Source organism: Lithobates pipiens, unplaced genomic scaffold (assembly GCF_037356315.1).
Source record: "Lithobates pipiens isolate NorthernLeopardFrog02 unplaced genomic scaffold, aLitPip1_a1.2 Scaffold_13, whole genome shotgun sequence".
In the NCBI taxonomy this organism is placed as follows: domain Eukaryota; kingdom Metazoa; phylum Chordata; class Amphibia; order Anura; family Ranidae; genus Lithobates; species Lithobates pipiens.
The window spans coordinates 469,111,616-469,130,545 of NW_027507718.1; the positions used below are offsets into that span (position 1 = coordinate 469,111,616).

General features: G+C 43.3%; 1 protein-coding gene across 4 annotated transcripts in view; it reads right to left on the reverse strand.

Annotated features, from left to right (window-relative positions):
• RGS12 (regulator of G protein signaling 12) overlaps positions 1-18,930 on the reverse strand; it is a 284,771-nt gene that overhangs the window by 212,429 nt on the left and 53,412 nt on the right. For all 4 annotated transcript variants that reach the window (XM_077477871.1, XM_077477870.1, XM_077477869.1 and 1 more), the window contains exon 3: positions 12,594-12,710. In XM_077477871.1, the coding sequence (XP_077333997.1) occupies positions 12,594-12,710 (117 nt within the window). The remainder of the gene's footprint in view (positions 1-12,593; positions 12,711-18,930) is intronic.

The window sequence follows — 18,930 nt, forward strand, 5'->3', positions numbered from 1 at the left end:
CTAATTCAGCTGTCAGAATGGAGCCCCACTTTTACTTTTTTTAAATGACTCAGCCAGTGTTTAAAACAAACAAGTAGCTCTGATAGCAATATTCACCTCCTACTTGGCACTGTCCCCCACAGAAATTCCTATCCAACACTAGATGTCCTCAGTCTTCCATGTTGGAGACAGAAGGACATCCTTTGAGTGATGGATCTAACCAGGTGTCGCAGCACATTGATGCAGAAAGCAGCACTGATGTCATTATACTGCTCTTTGCATCATTAATGATTGCCCACCACCAGAGAAGATCCAAAGAAGAGGACCCTGCTCCTCACATGACCAGAGGACATCAGGCATGCTGCCTAAGCAAAATAAATAGGGCTGTTATACAGTGCCTTGAAAAAGTATTAATTCCCCTTGAAATTTTCCAGATCTTGTCAAGTTAGAACCAAAAATGTTAATGTATTTTATTGGGATTTTATGCGATAGACCAACACAAAGTGGCACATAATTGTGAAGTAGAGGGAAAAATACCCCTAACTAAAATCTAGTGAAACTAATTGCCTTCATTGCCATTAGTAATTTAATCTCAGTATAAATACAGCTGTTCTGTGAAGTCCTTAGAGATTTGTTAGAGAACCTTACTGAACAAGCAGCATCATGAAGGCCAAGGAACACACCAGACAGGTCAGTTGTGGAGAAGTTTAAAGCAGGGTTAGGTTTTATCCCAAGCTTTGGACATCTCATGTAGTACTGTTCAATCCATCATCTGAAAATGGAAAGAGTATGGCACAGCTACAAACCTACCAAGACATGGCCGTCCACCTAAACTGACAGGCTGGGCAAGGAAAGCATTAATCAGAGAAGCAACCAATCTGAGCTTGAGCTATTTTGCAAAAACGAATGGGGAAAAAATTCCCTCTCTAGATGTGTAAAGCTGGTAGAGACATCCCCAAAAAGACTTGCAGCTGTAATTGCAGTGAAAGGAGGTTCTACAAACCATTGACTTACAGGGGCTGAATACAATCGCACGCCACACTTTTCAGATATTTATTTGTAAAAAAAAATAAAAATGTAAAATTATTTATCATTTTCCTTCCACCTCACACTTACGTTTTTGGTTGCAGCACTCAAACATGGTAAGAACTTTGTTTATGGAAGACAGACTGAAAAGTTCTTGGTTATTGGTACATTGGCGAGTTGTCTATAAGGCTGCAATTTACTATGACAAAAAAGAGAGTTCTCTAATCCTTCATAATATGCCAGCATTGTTGCACCTGGCCTCAGGTATAGATGATTTAATTGTTGTTACCGGTATTTCATTACATATTTAACCTTAAGCGTTTCTTGTAAGTTGTACATCTGACTCTGGTGATGAAAGAGTTCTTCACGTTCTCTGTGTCTGAACCACAATAAATGTCACTTCTTCAATAATGAGCCTAATTTATGATCTAATATGCTGGATAAGGATACTCAGCATTGCATAACAGGTCCCAATTCTGCGGGTTTTGCTTTGCTAACACTTAATTGATAAAGCAGTGTAGAGTCTCAGCCCAGTCGATGTGCAGAACATACTTCTGAACTTTTATAAAGATATACAAACGGAGCCCAATTCCCAAACACGCATTACAGACAGATAATACGCTTGTGAGCATCAGTACATAAAATGTTAGGTTTCTAAAGACACAATAGAGGAAATGCGTTAAGGAAAAGTTTAAAATTGTCCCACCATATTAATAAAACAATAAACAGAGACCCAAGGAGGCAGCTTAATTGCAGATGGAGACGGCACATCTATATAATGTTCCCTTTCATGGTTGAATAAAATAAATTTTAAGCATTCTCCTTTTAAATATATTATATTATATTATATTATATATATATATATATATATATATATATATATATATATATTTTTTTTTTATTATATATTATACACACACACACACACACTTACCAAAAGTATTGGGACACCTGCCTTTACAGGCACTGATGTGGATGAGATGGCCAGTCTCCGCTCTAATTCATCCCAAAGATGTTCTATCGGGTTAAGGTCAGGACTCTGTGCAGGCCAGTCAAGATCCTCCACTTCAAACTCGCTCATCCATGTCTTTATGGACCTTGCTTTGTGCACTGGCACGCAGTCATATTGGAACAGTTAGAGGCCAACCCCAAACTGTTCCCACAAAGTTGTTCCCATGAAATTGTCCAAATTGTCTTGGTATGCTGACACCTTAAGGGTTCCCTTTACTGGAACTAAGAGGCCAAGCCCAACCCCTAAAAAAAAAAAAATATATAAAACCCTAATCCCCACTTCACTAAATGATTTGGACCAGTGCACAAAGCAAGGTCCATAAAGACATGGATGAGTGAGTTTGGGGTGAAGGAACTTGACTGGCTGCACAGAGTCCTGACCTCAACCTGATAGAACACCTTTGGGATGAATTAGAGTGGAGACTGCAAGCCAGGCCTTCTCATCCAACATCAGTATCTGACCTCACAGTTGCGCTTCTGGAAGAATAGTCAAACATTCCCACCTTGTGGACAGCCTTCCCAGAACAGTTGATGCTGTTACAGCTGTAAAGGGTGGGCCAACTCAATATTGAACCCTACGGACCATACACTATATGAAAAATCGGCTGAAATTCGGTCATTTCAACAGTTTGTTTCATTTTTTAGCCAGTTAATGGGCACAAAATCGATAATTGTTGGGATGTTTTTGAGCCGAAAAAATGAAAGACGAGTTTGGAAATTTTCTTCCAAACGAACGATAAATTAAAAGGTTAATGTGTTTCCAATCTGAACTGCCTGCACTAGGTACTGTATATGTAAAAAAATGCATTCATTTATGTCCACTGAACGATTTATCGGTCATTACACGATGGCACTATCATTTGCACTCGTGGCCGAATGTTTTTGTTTCTAAAATGGGTTTGAACGATTTTTCGTATAGTGTATGGCCAGCATAAGACTGGGATGCCTTTATGTCGCGTACACACAATCAGAATTTTCGTCTGAAAAAGCTCTGATGGTTTTTCCGTCGGAATTGCGACGGAATTCGGCTCAAACTGTCTTGTCTACACACGGTCACACCAAATTCCGACTGCCAAGAACGCAGTGACGTACAACACGTACTAGACTAGAAAAAGGAAGTTCAATACCCAGTAGCCAATAGCTTCCATCTCGTAGTTGAATCTGAGCATGCGCGAGTTTTTGCGCATCGGAATTGCATACACATGATCGGAAATTTACGATAGAAAGTTTTTCCATCAGGAAAATTGAGAACATGCTCTCAAATTTTTGCTGTCGGGAATTCGGCCAGCTAAATTCCGCTGGAGCATACACACGGTGGCATTTTCTGATGAAAAGCTCTCATCTGTCTTTGGCTGGCCGAAATTTCCGATCGTATGTATGTGGCATTAAAGTTCAGGCGCATGTAAAGGCAGGCGTCCCAATACTTTTGGTAATATAGTGCATGTTTTATGGGGGCGACAAGAGGTCAACCACTTTCCGTCCCCCGTATACAGAATGATGGCTGGAAAGTGGTTTATTTACCCTAACTGGGCGTCATATGATGTCCAGTAGGATAATAAGGTAGCACGCGCACGCAGTAGCGGGCAGCATGGCGATCGGTGGCGTGGTGTGTCAATCTTGGTAAAGAGCCTCTGACGTATGATTTTTACCACATGATCTGCTGTGTCCAATCATATTTTTGGGGGATATTTATTATAGCAAAAAGTAAAAAATGTTGCTTTTTTTCAAAATTGTCGCTCTTTTTTTTGTTTAAGGCACAAAAAATAAAAACTGCATAGGTAATCAAACAGCACCAAAAGAAAACTCTATTTGTGGGAAAAAAAGGATGTCAGTTTTGTTTGGGTACAATGTCGCACGACCGTGCAATTGTCAGTTAAAGCGACGCAGTGCCGAATCGCAGGAAGGGGGTAAATCCTGAAGTGGTTAAGAATGATAGGAATGTTGGAACCATGTAGGCTAAACAAGATTCATCTTCCCCCAACACATACACTCTTTTTTTCAATTCAATATATTTTAGTAATAGTTCTGAAATCACAGAAAGCCCTGAGCAGTCAAAATAATCCGACACTTATAATTTAATTTCAGCAATTTTCTGCTAGTAGAATTTTTTTTTTTCTTCTTAGATGAGCACATTAATCGGGATGACATACAGTCATGGTTTATAGTTTAGAATTTACATCATTGTAAAAATGGCTTTTAAATGAGCCCAGTTCTACAAATCAAGGTCATTGCTAGAAAGTAGGCCGAGGCAAGTCTGCGGTGTGGGCTGAAGAACGAAAGGGAAAGCCAATTAGTTTTCTTTTAGTGGAGGACAATGGTGGCTGTGTTACGGTGCCCAAACCTGACACGGCAGCCACATCTTGGGCACGGGGTCAGGGGATCCAGCTGGGCTCCGTTCTGCATGTCTGCTTTTACTGCCTCCTGCACAGAGGAAAGCCTGTCTGTAGACCTCCAGTCTGCTCACGTGCTTATTACTGGCTTCAAAGCTTGTACTCCTGCCCTGCAAAACCACATTCAATTTCTCCACAGAGGCCCAACAATTACACTACTGGCAGGATTCAAGACACTTTCTACTGAAAAAAAATCGAGTAAATTAGATTTCTTTTAAGTTCTAAGCCCTGGGCACAATCCATCAGAGCCCTCTGCCAACACTACCTGCATTCAGACATCGCACAACTGGCATCCACCGCCATTTCTGAGTGCAGACCGAACTGACAGCTCCATTCAAAGGAACATTGTAAATAGAAATAAGACTTTAAATCTATTCATCAAGAGTGTTCTTGCTTGAATCTTGGTGTGCTTTGTGTATTTCTTCCAGAACTCAGCAGTATTCTAATGTAATCTAATGTGAAAGTTTACCTCTGTGCAGAGCTTCCTGTAATACAGACCGGACACTGCTGCTCTCTCTCCTAGTGCAGGGTGATTGGTCTCGTTTCCGCCCCTTCCTGTAGTTTTCAGTGGGAAGCCTGTAGTGAGTGGAGCCTGCTGGGTCACTCCCACAACTCTGCTCTCTACAAAGGCTATGATATGAGGTCACTGCTACCAGGGCCGTCTTTAATATTGATTGGACCCTGGGCAAAATTTTTCTTGCCCCTCCCCCCCTCCCATGCAATTTCCCTCTCCACCTGCTCTCAGACATACAGTAATTAGCAGCTAAACTTAAAATCAGTTTACTGTATCAGATCAGGCAGAAATTGCGATTGGTTGCCAGCAGTTACAGCATATCATTACTGCTTACTGACTGGTTGCTAGAGGTTACAACACAAACTACAGCTCACTGATTAGTTGCTAGAAGTTAGAGCTGCACAATTCTGGGAAAAATTTGAATCACGATTCTTTTGCTTAGAATGAAGATCACGATTCTCTCCCGATTCTCAAAAACTGTTCTATTTAAAAAATTTACAATCCTCCCACATAGGGGCATGCTACGAGTTGTAGTCCCCCATAAACCAGAATCATGCTGGTGGGTTATAGTCCCCCATAAACCAAAATCAGTCATGCTGGGGGTTATAGTCCTCAGTACACCACCTCCTATAGGGCCTTGTGGCAGTCATTCTTCAGATAGTTTATATTGCCCCAAATAGGGCCATAATCCCCATACAACAGTAATGCTGGGGGTTGCAGTGCCCCATAATATAGAATCAGCTGGGGGTTGCAGTCCGCTGTACACCAGCCTCATTATTAACAACTCACCCTATAGGGCCATGCTGTAGTCCACTCCAGTCCTCAGTACTGTATGTCACCACCCCCTAGAATCATCCATGCTGGGAGTTGTAGACCAACATCGCAGTGCGCACTCGCTGCTGTTTCCCGGCCAATGTACCTGCCCACGCCCAGGAAGCGGCATGCTGCATCACGCGCTCCGATGACCGACGTCAGTTCCAGTGGCTGACGTCAGTTCCGATATCCGCCATTTGCGCTCCACACTGGTTACATGGAACCGGTGGCGCTAAACGAAAATCGCGGGTCATCCAGACTTTAGATCACGTGGGGGGGAGGGGGGGGGGTGAATCGAGATTGCGATCTTTTTGCGATTAATCGCGCACCTCTACTAGACGTTACAGCACATCATCTCCTCAGTGCAAGGGAGCATGATATACATACGAATGCTGCCTTTATTTACATATCAATGCAAACGGCCGCAGCTATTTACTTAGTAATGCTGCCGCTATTTACATATGAATGCCAGTTATTTACATGTAAACACAGGGTCTGAGTCATCTGTACACAACAATAGGGCAGAGCTGGGCAGCATTAGTACCAGCACTTCACACTGAGATATCGGGACACACCAGAGGACTAAAACTTCAATGGACAGGGACTTTAAACTGGGATAGTTGGCAAGTATGAGGCAGCTGCTTTTGGCCCCACAACAATGACAGGACCCAGGACAGCTGCCTCTTTTGCACTGCCTTAAAGACGGCCCTGACTGCTACGTTGCAAGGTAATATCTGAGATCGCAAAAGCACTTGGTGCACACAAAATAATTGCATATCCTTTGTGGATATTGAAGAAGATTTTTTAATGAAAGTTTTTGAACTCAAAGTTGAGGTTTAAAGCTGAATTTGCTGTAAAATACAAGGTCAGCTCAACATGCCCTGAGCCCATTCCATTTACAAATATCACCTACTGTAATGCCCCATACACACGGTCAGAAATTCAGATGGAAAAAGTCTGATCGCATTATGTTGTCGGAAAATCTGATCGTGTGTGGGCTCTATCGGACTTTTTCTGTCGGAATTTTCGACGGAAAAAGTTTGAGAGCTGGATTAAAAATTTTCCCACAACAAAATCCGATCTGACATTTTGGGATTGTGTGTACAGAATTCCGACGCACAAAGTGCCACGCATGCTCAGAAAAAAAATTGGAGACAAAAGCTATTGGCTACCGGCCTCCACGTAGTCCCGTCGTACGTTACGAACATCACCTCGTTCCGAACGATCGGATTTTCCAAAAACTTTGTGCGGAAGTGTGTATGCAAAACTAGTTTCGGCCAAAATCCGTTGGTAAAAATCAGACGGATTTTGTGGTTAGAATGTCCGACCGTGTGTATGGAGCATAAGTCGTAACATGGATCTGCAAAAAATAAAAGTTACAGTTATAACGCAACTAATTTGATGAATCATAAGATCTTCATTTCATCCATGGGCAATGATTTGTTGGAAAGGTCTGTGATCCATAGTGCCCAATAGCAGTCTAGTTAGTTGTTATACAATTACAGTGCCTTGAAAAAGTATTCATACCCCTTGAAACTTCGCACATTTTGTCATGTTACAACCTAAAACTTAAATGTATTTTATGTGATAGACCAACACAAAGTGGCACACAATTGTGAAGTGGAAGGAAAATGATAAATGGTTTTCAAATTTTTTTACAAATAAATATCTGAAAAGTGTGGGGGGCATTTGTATTCGATTCTCAATTTGATTTAGGTCTGGACTTTGACTGGGCCATTCTAACACATGAATATGCTTTGATATAAACCATTCCATTGTAGCTCTGGTTGTATGTTTAGGGTCGTTCTCCTGCTGGAAGGCGAACCTCCGCCCCAGTCTCAAGTCTTTTGCAGACTCTAACAGGTTTTCTTCTGATGCCGTGTACACATGTCCTGACTTTCCGGCACAAAAGGTCCAGCGGAATCATTCTGTTGGATATACCGATCGTGTATGGGCTTTATCTGACTTTTTTCTTAAAAAATTCCAATGGACCTAGAGATAGAACATGTTTCAAATCTTTCCGATGGAATCAATTTCTATGGGGAAACCCGTGGTCTGTATGCTGGTCCGACGGACCAAATACGACGCAAGGGCAGCTATTGGCTACTAGCTATTGAACTTCCTTTTCTAGTCCCATCATACATCAGCACGTTCCAAGCGAATGGACCGTGGTGTGATCGTGTGTGGGCAAGTCCGTTCGGTCGGAACTCTGTCGGAACTCAGTCGGGAAGACCGTCTGACCTTTTCTGCCGGAAAGTCCAGTCGTGTGTATACAGAATAAGCCTCCTTCTTGCCCTGTATTTGGCTCCATCCATCTTCTCATCAACTCTGACCAGCTTCCCTGTCTCTGCTGAAGAAAAGCATGCCCGCAACAAGATGCTGCCACCACCATGTTTCATGGTGGGGCCGGTGTGTTCAGGGTGATGTGTCTGGATGTCACACCACTTTCTCAACTCAACTTATCCAAAATGGAGCTCAAAATAATTTCCTCCCTCACGTGCCTCTTACCCTGACTTTTCAGTCAAGACCAATGGCACAACCATCCACCCATCCCCACATGTCAGGGTGCTAGGTGTTATCCTGGACTCTGAGCTCTCCTTTCGGCCGCACATCCAATCCCTTTCCAAAGCTTGCCACCTCAACCTCCACAACATCTCCAAACTACGTCCCTTCCTAACCAATGAAACCACAAAGCTTCTGATTCACTCCCTGGTTATCTCTCGCCTTGACTACTACAACTCCCTCCTCATTGGCTTACCTTTAAATAGACTAGCCCCTCTTCAGTCCAGCATGAATACTGCTGCCAGACTCATCCACCTTACAAGCTGCCACTTACCCAACAAATTAAATTCAAAATACTAACAATAAGTTACAAAGCCATCCTCAACTCTGCTCCCATCTACATCACTAGCCTAGTCTTAACATACCAACCTGATTGTCTTCGTCAGTCCTCCCAAGACCTCCTGCTCTCTAGCTCCCACATCACTTCCTCCCATATTCGGCTCCAGGACTTCTCCTGAGCCTCTCCCATCCTCTGGAATACCCTACTCCAATGTGTCAGACTATCTCCAAATCTATCTACTTTTACGCGATCCCTGAAAACTTTTCTCTTCGGAGAAGCCTACCTTGCCTCCACCTACAACAGGCATGTCCAAAGTGCGGCCCAGTTTCGAGCGCCCCGCCTAATAATTTGGAGATGTATATATTTTGTGGCTCCCAACGAATCCTCGAGCGCTGGGGGCCACAAAAGATATACATGCTGGCTGCCCTGGAGGGGACAAGGAGGAGACGGGACGAGTGCCGTACATACAGGTGAATTTACTGTTTGCATGGTGGCCTCTGTAATAGGAAGTTCCTTTCCCGCGCTGCCATTGGATGACTGTTCTGTCCATCATTGGAGGCGGGACTTTGTATTAAAGAGGCCGCCGAGAAAACAGATTCTCCTGTATGTAATCTGTTGCCGCATTGTCCCGACCCCTCCCTGTCCCATCCGAGGCTGCAGATGGGCATCAATCAGGCTGCACTGATGGCAATGGTGAGTCTGCATTCCTGGTAATGGGGTGCTGCATTCCTGGCAATGGTAAGGCTGCATTCATGGCAATGGTGGGGCTGCATTTATAATTCTTAATTTAAAATTATTATTTTTTTCCTGAAACTTCCCTCTTAAAGTGAAGGTGCGTGTTATATGCCAATAAATATGGTACATCCAAATAACACGCCCAAGCTCATCTCTTCACCACACACAGCCACAAAGGCAAGAGAATTCTTGTTGGGCAGTGTATTAGTGCTCGGACAAACACACTTATGCCCTGTACACACGCAGTAAGGGTCTATTTCTCATGTCAGATGCTGATAGCCTCCTATACTGAAGACCAGGATTATTCTGAGCTGGACACACTCCGGTTCCTGCAGTTAGAAAGTCAGAATGGGGCAGAGCTGTGTAGACAGGGAGTCAGAGATCACTATGCTACCATTGTGAGTCCTGTGATTAGGAAGTGCCGGGTGTGTCCTCAGAAGGCAGCTTACATCTATTGGACAAAAATGTGGAAATGCACCATCCATGCCAAGTAAAACCACAGAGCCCAGCCATGGAACCCTCAACTGATTGTGAGCCAGGCCAGCGACACTGTCCATGTTTCTTTCTACTCTCCATCCTAACATTAAGCAGAAGCTTTATTTAGGATTCCTGTGGGTTAGATCACATGTCAAGCGGAGGACAATTTTGTACAATAAGTGCTGCTAATAGAAAACAGAAAACTAGACACCAGCAAAATGTACAAGCTGATCTTCCACAGGAGATTCTCTGCAACACTGACCTCAGCCAGAAGATGGGACCTATTATATTGGCAACACTGAAATGTCCCCATCGTCCTGTAGTCCCTCTGTATTAAAATGGGACTTACGTCATCATAAAAACTACCTAGAAATAAAGGCATTGATAGGTTACATCACCCAGAACGTAATATCTTGGTGCCAGAGAGGTAAAAAACATTTGTGCATTTTGCATTGCAGATAGCACTGTGGGCAAAATGACAGTATTCCAATTTCCTGAAAACGCACTAACAGCAAGTGGCGGAGTGTCCCTTCCTAGACACCGACCTAGGGTGAAAATGAGAAGACTGCTACAGTGATCAGATCTTTCCATTCCTACATACACTATACTGTCAAAAGTATTGTGACGCCTGCCTTTACACGCACATGACCTTTTAGTTACATAGTTAGTAAGGTTGAATAAAGACACCAGTCTATCCAGTTCAACCTGAGTGAGTGTGGGCGCGTGTCTATCCCTGTATATTGTGTCTCATTAAGATGCTCATCTATTATATTATTATATAAGGTACCCAGAGAGTGCCATCAATTTACACAGTACTCAAAACATACATCGCACACTCACATCGGTCCCTACCCTCAAGGAGCCCACAATCCAAAATCCCCAACTCACATTCATATACTAGGGACAATTTAGACAGGAGCCAATTAACCTATCAGCATGTCTTTGTGGAGTGTGGGAGGAAACCGGAGTACCCGGAGGAAACCCACACAGGCACAGGGAGAACATGCAAACTCCAGGCAGGTAGCGTCGTGGTTGGGATTTGAACCAGCGACCCTTTTTTACTGCTAGGCGAGAGTGCTACCCACTACAACACTGTGACACCACTAATGGCATCCCAGTCTTAGTGTGTAGGGTTCAACATTGAGTTGGCCCAACCTTTGTAGCTATAACAGCTTCAACCCTTCTGGGAAGGCTGCTCACAAGGTTTAGGAGTGCGTCTATGGGAATGTTTGACCATTCTTCCCAAAGCATTTTTGTGAAATCAAACACTGATGTTGGATGAGAAGGCCTGGCTCACAGTCTTAGCTCTAATTCATCCCAAAGGTGTTCTATGGGGTTGAGGTCAGGACTCTGTGCGGGCCAGTCATGTTCCTCCACCCCAAACTCGCTCATCCATGTCTTTATGCACCTTGCTTTGTGCACTGGTGTACAGTCATGTTGGAACAGGAAGGGACCATCCCCAAACTGTTCCCACAAAGTTGGGAGCATAAAAATGTCCAAAATGCTGACGCCTTAAGAGTTCCCTTCACTGGAACTAAGGGGCCAAGCCAGACCCCTGAAAAACAACCCCAAACCATAATCCCCCCTCCACCAAATGATTTGGACCAGTGAACAAAGCAAGGCCCATAAAGACATGGATGAGCGAGTTTGGGGTGGAGGAACATAACTGGCCTGCACAGTCCTGACCTCAACCTGATAGAACACGTTTGGGATGAATTAGAGCGGAGACTCCGAGCCAGGCCTTCTCGTCTTACATCAGTGCCAAACCTCACAGATGCCCTTCTGGAAGAATGGTCAAACATCCCCATAGACACTCCTAAACCTTGTGAACAGCCTTCCCAGAAGAGTTGAAGCTGTTATAGCTGCAAAGGGTGGGCCAACTCAATATTGGACCCTACAGACTAAGACTGGAATGCCATTAAAGTTCATGTGCGTGTAAAAGCAGGCGTCCCAATACTTTTAACAATATAGTGCATCTTCTTCCATTCCTTTGCTCTCTCCCCCTTTTCCTTCCCAGATCCAGGACCTGGGTCCCTTCCCCCTTAACTAGTGGCTAGTAGAGCTGCACGATTCTGGCTAAAATGAGAATCTCAATTTTTTTTTGCTTAGAAGATAGATCACGATTCTCGCGGCGTAACATCATCTTTCACATTAAAACAAAAAAAATTGGGCTAACTTTACTGTTTTTTTTAATTATTCACTGAAGTCTATTTTTTCCTTAAAAATTGCGTTTGGAAGACTGCTGGGCAAATACAGTGTGACATAAAATATTTCAGCAATTTACATTTTATTCCCTAGGGTCTCTGCTAAAATATATATAATGTTTGGGAGTTGCAAGTAATTTTCTAGCAAAAAATATTGATTTTAACTTAAGAAACAAGTGTCAGAAAAAGATTTAGACTTTAAGGGGTTAAACTGCCTGCATTTACACATTGTTAAAAACTTGGCATACAGCAGGAGTTTTTCTTTACACAGAGAAGTTTATCCCTTTGATCTAAGAAGGAAGAGTTAGTTACAATGTTTCATGTTAAAAACTTGGCAGACTGCCCAGATGTTTTCTTTTGACAGCTGAGTAAGCAGATAAGTCTCTCCACTTGTTATATGAAAGAATCCGCAAACTCTGCAATAGAGATTGTCAGGGGGGTTGAATCCAAAGCGCGATTTTTTAACAATTAATTGTTTTGGTTGCATACCTCTGCTAATGATAAAGTCATTCATGATGCATATTATATATACTCCATGTAGTAACAGACTATATTCTTAACAAAACATATAATAGTAAGAATTCTCACACAAGTAACCTTACCTCCAAGTTATCAAGCGAGCGCGTGACACTGAATCTTTTTGACCTTCCAAGAGACCTCCGACCTGAAGAGCGTTGCGTCCCCTGGACCAGCCCGCTTGTGTGGCCAAACTTTGAACTCTGCAAAAAGAGTAATTTTTTTATTATACAATTATTCTATAGATGCAACAGATTCTTAAAGATCTCAATGTTTCGATTAAAAAGGATCGGCCAACAATTTCGCTATTCTTCTAATTTTGCTTTAGGCACAGCAAATTTTGTAACACCACATGGCCCGAGGAATGAACGAAAAGATTACGACTTGCTCAGCTACAGGAGGCGGCACCGTGCACAGCGGCTATGATTCAAAGATGACAGTTTTAGACCTTAATAAACAATAACATTTTTCTTCACAGAAAGTTTTATCGTTTCTTCTGAAATTACATGCACTAAAAACAAACCCAAGATAGATGACTCTGACCCTTCTGGGTAATAACATGCCATTGTCCACATCTCTCTTGGCTATAGAATACAACAACGGGATTCTCGCCGCTCAGAAAGCTGAAATTTGTCCAAATAGAAATAATGGGACTCCAGGGTTCACTTATATTTACAAACTGAATACTCACATCTACCAGCAGGTGGCACTGCAGGAAAAAATCTACAACCCACGCTTCCAGATTTCCTAAAAGTTCAATAATGTCCCTTCCCTCCTATTATTTACAAGGAGTACTGTGAATAATTTTTTGGAGAATATATAATATGCATTTATCTTGTTATTATGCGTCATTTTTTATTAAATTAAAAGGGAACTTTAACCATAACAATTTCATTTAAAAAAAAATAATGTTGTTTAGCAAGGAACATACATTCAACATTAATAATGATGCTTTCAAAATGAATGTGTGCTGTAAATTGCCTCCAGCATTGCTCCTGTTTCTTCTTGCTGGAGGCTGCCATTTTGCTGAAGCCCAGAGCCCCTGAACAGCAGTAAATCATAAGCAGAACTAAACCTATCGATTTAAAGTGGTTCTATGCATTAAGGTGAAAAACCTTTGCTGCTGCTCCCCCCAGAGGCCCCCTTTTCCTTACCTGAGTCTGATCCGATCCAGTGATGTGCACGAGTGCAGCAGCTCCAGACGCTGTCTCTCTCCTCATTGGACAGATTAATAGCAGCAGGAGCCAGCTGCTGCCAATCAATCCACTAACACGGGAGTGGGGCAGAGTGCCGCTGCCTGTGTCAAAGGACGCGGCAGCAGACCTCGGGAGCGAGTCCCGCACAGGTGCATCCATGGAAAGTGGCTTTCTGTAGGGGCACCCGGCAGGGTACCCCAGAATGAGGAGAATCGGCTGCTCTGTGCAAAACGATTGCAGAGGCACAGAGCAGGGAAGTATAGGCACGTTTGATTATATATATATTATATATATATATATATACACACACACACACACACACACACACACAATATATATATATATATATATATATATATATATATATATATATATATATACACACACACACACACACACACACACACACACACACACACACACACACACACAGGATTGCTAACTGCCACGTTTCTTTTTGTCCTCAACCAAATTGTCAAACCATCAAATGTCTGGCGTCATAACTGACCACATGTGCAGCACCATGGCAGTTGCAGCTCAAACAGAAGCAGCTTCCTTCGCTTTAAAGGATAGGAGGGTTTAATTCTGCTTTAGGCTGGGTTCATACTGCTGCGGTGTACGAGATTAGATGTGATTTGCACCGCACTGCAGTGCAAATCAAATGCGATCTCTGTGCGATGCGATTTCAGCCATACAGATAGTATGGCTGAATTCGCATCGCATCCGGCCCAAACTCGCACAGGACCCTTTTTTTGGTCCGCAGCATAATAGGATCGCATGGGTGTTCACACCATGTGATCCGATTCCTGTCCGAGTTTGCAGATCGCACTGCGATATGCAAACTGATTTGGAGGTGTCATTAACTTTTCACTGACACTCCCAGCAGTTCGCATAGGGCAGTGTGAACTGCCGCCGTAGAACCCGCAGTAGATTCGCAGCGTTCACGCATCACAGCAGTGTGAACCCAGCCTTAAGGCTGTCAGCAGATCGGCCTCTACAAACTTAGCAGAGCCTAAAAATGGAGAGTAACTGAGCATGTACATTTATGCCCCCCATTAGAGGTGGGGCGATGCGTTGTTGCCCTCCCCTACCCACTTTTTCTTTTCTTGTGTGTTTGCATCCCCCCTCCCTCTTTTCTCTCCTCCAGGGGAGGAGAAATTACCTTTAGGGCCGGTTCACACAGCGGGCGATGCGAGGCGACACGACTCGCCTCGCCTCGCTCCCGCAAGTCGCCCCCGTTCTGTACAATGGAACCGTTCTGAGAGGAGCGACTCGAGTCGCTCCGACTCAGAAAAAAGGTTCCTGTACTACTTTTGGGCGACCTCGGGGCGACTTGCATTGACTTCTATACAGAAGTTATCTGCAAGTCGCCGCTGAGGTCGCCGCAGGTCGCGGCGAGGCAAGTCGGAGACGCCTCGCCTCGCCTGCAGTGTGAACCGGCCCTTAGGCTGGATTCACACCTATGCATTTTTTGTGCTTTTTGCATTTTGCTGATTTGCACTACAGATCGTGTTCCATAGGAAACCATGCTAAATGGACTGTAGTGCAAATCTGCAAAATGCAAAAAGCACTAAAACTGCATAGGTGTGAATCCCACCTTAGATTTTATATATATAAAATGTTTGGGGGTTCTAAGTAATTTTCTAGAAAAAAGAAGTCGATTTTTACATATAGGAGAGAAGTGTCAGAATTGGCCCGGATACGAAGTAGTTAACACGGTGCTCTATAAAGATGGTTGATGTAAAACACCATGGAGCATACCGCAATCACAAGACTGCTGGATTTTCCAAGCAAGAAATCTTGGAAGAGACCCCTAAAACCTGGGAGTGTCTCTGCAACTGTCCTACCAGACCTGCCAGGATTTTGAAGAAAGTAAACTGATTCTGAGCCAGAGATTTCTGATACAAGTCTGCCGGACAATATCAGAGAAAAGCATCGTTTCAAGCTCATCATCTGAGCAGGCTTTTTTTTTTTTACTGGTCAAAAACATTTGCAAACCACCAAAAAGCACTATAGTGATAAAACTTCAACACATAGAAAATGATGAAACTAGACAAAGGATTTCTTCAATTTCTAGTGCAAAGCACTGCAGATAGCACTCGCCTGGCAGGACCAGGTAACGCTTACATGGCAGGACAACATGACACTCACATGGCAAGACCAGGTAGCACATACATAGAAAGAACATTTAGCGACCAAATAGGAGAAACGGGTGGCACACACAAAGCATTAACATTACAGTTAAAAAATAAATGAAAATGAAATGCCATGCATACTTTAGTTTTAAAATTCATAGTGCTGTCCTTATTTCCCAAACCTGTCTAAGCAACATAACCACAGATACACATCCTGGAGTCATGTTCATGCTTACAGCCTTTGGTGGTGCAGAAAGACTGCTCTGTAGGATCTCAATGAGTGCTGGTAAGATGACCAGGATGGTGGGCCTGCACATTCCTGGTGCAACAAGACCACCATTGCTTAGGCAGTTGCTAATGAAGAGTTGTCACCTTATAAGTGGAAGTAGGCATCCAAGGTATTAGTGCCAGGATAATTCAGTTCAGAAAAAGAAAATAAGACGGCAACAACTGAGAACCTACATAGACATTGAAATACGTGGAGGGTAAAAAAAATGAAGACATTTTGGAGTTTTGGACCATTTCAGTTCCAGGCAGTCCAGGGCACCCATATGAGTGATCAATACTGCATCACATTTTTGCAATATCCAAGGTTCATATCCACCTATATCATCTCCATGGCTTAGGACATTGGAACTACACTGTATCCCAGCACCAAAATAAATATTTCATTCATTTTTATTATTCAAAGCAAACTCACCCATCCAACCCTTGTCTCCATGCTTTTTTTTGCTGAGAAACAACTTAAAAAAAACACCCCCTAGCATTTCTGGCCATGGCCATTTTGAGTAAGGGCAGATGATTCATGTAGCAATTACTTCCTGGAATCTATCTGCCCTTAGTTCCTGAAGACTCCTGGGATGTATGACATAATTTGCCTAGGCATCAAAACTAGGATTCAACTAAAGAAATGTAAAAAAAAAAAAAAAAACAGTTTAAAACATGTACATATAATGTACTTTCCTATCCATTTTCTAATGTTAGCAGCATGAGGATTCAAAATGGTCACATGTATAGATAGGGACCCCTGCTCCCTATCACCAATAACCCTCTCTTTCCCCAGGCTCGGACCACACACACAGGCATTCTCCTGGTGGGTTGCTAAGGGGGTTCACACATGTCAGACACTTTCTCGCCACCGGATCATTCTCCTCATGGGCCTCATTGCGGGAGTCCCATGACATTCCAGAGACAGAATTCTTCCGCTACCTCAAACTTCAGCATTGGCTCGCTACGCACAACCTCCACGTACCCATTCAAAAAAACTATATTTGAACCCACATGCCAGCACTTTCCGGGATCCCTGGGCCTCATGCCAGCTCTTTATGCTCCTCTAAATAACAGTTTCTCCTCCACCCCCCTCACCTATGCAGCTCAGTGGGAATGAGACCTGGCAACTGAGATAGAGTTGGCAGACTGATCTGGGGCCTGGTCATCTGTGACCAAGTGCTCATTCAATACAGCCATCTTGGAGGTGGCATATAAGGTGCTTTTATGTTGGTACTTTGTCCCTACCCACATTGCTAATGCCATTCTGTCCTCCAGTTTCTGGGGGTTTAGCCATCAGGGTGATGAAGTACATATACAGTATGGTAGACATGCCTTAGACCAGTGATGGCGAACCTTGGCACCCCAGATGTTTTGGAACTACATTTCCCATGATGCTCATGCACTCTGCAGTATAGTTGAGCATCATGGGAAATGTAGTTCCAAAACATCTGGGGTGCCAAGGTTCGCCATCACTGCCTTAGACTAATTTGTTTCTGGTCCCATGTATTTGGCCTCCATTTTACTTTGCTCCACTTCCCCATACCAAAAGAAGCCAACTTTGCCTTACTGCATTATCCAATTCGGGGCCTATTCGCCTATCAGCGGAAGGTCGCTCTCGCTTCCTACCTATTTTTGTCAGCCAAAAGAAAAACTGGCCAAGCCTGGAAAAAAAACATCTGTCCCCTTCCAGAGGTTGAAAGATCGCACAATTGCGTTGATGCTTAACGAACATATGCCCACATTCGCAACAACTCCCATGCCAAGTTCCTACTCTCCTCCTAGCCAGCTTGGGCTGCCTATGACACACCATCCCAATGCTCCCAAGCCCTTACCTTTACCCCTTCTCTCTCCTGTAACCCCCTGGCCCCCCTCCTTTTGCTTCCTTTAGCCTTTCCTGACTCCCTACGTTCCAGGTGCGCATTCTCTCTTTTAGTGCCACCATTCTGCTTAACTTTTTCCCGATTTCCAAACTGCCTCTCCTTTTGGATCTGTATAGGCTGTATATGGCACAACTGCATGGGTATAGGCGAGCTCAGGGGATGCCCCATTATTTTGGGGAACCTCGTCAGGACCCCTCGGCCCTGACGGCTTTGTGAAACAAGCCTATTTTCTGCTGCTGTCTTAGCTCTCGTTTTTTCCTTCATGTTTACTTTGCTTCTTTTTTGCTGCCTTTGTAAGCGAACCCTTGTAATAACGGTCATCAGCGTGGGCGAAACTACCGCTACCTGTTAAACTTGAATAAACATTATTGAAACGGAATGTGTGGATGGGGAAATCTGGTCTTTTTTTTTATTTTTATTTTTTTTATTCAACTCGCTGTTTGAAAAAAAAAAAAAAAACGACTAATGTATGAGCTGCCTTAACCTGCGCAACACAGTAAGACTGCGGCTGCGGGGGTATATAGGGGAGGGGAGGGGGGGGAGAGGTTAGCAGGGGACTTTGGGTCTCAACTAGGACAGCTTATACCAGCACAAGGGACACGTCTTAATAAATGTAAGTACCGCCCTTTGCGCTGATATAAAAAAAATATATACCAAAATGCAGACTTTAAGATAAACAAAGAAAAGCAAAGTAAAAGGCTTTCATCAATAATAATAGCCATCTACAAGTGAGTGGAATCTCAGGAAGCGCAGCCATTTAGTAATTAAACAATAAAAGGATGCTTTCATCAAATAAAACACAATCAAAACATTGGCTACATATTAACTAATAATATCAGTAACCGGATTTGTAGATGGGAAATTCTATGAGCAAGCGGTAATAAATCAAGCATCTGACTAGCATTGTTCGCTGCAAGATTTATGGTACATTTACAATAGCGC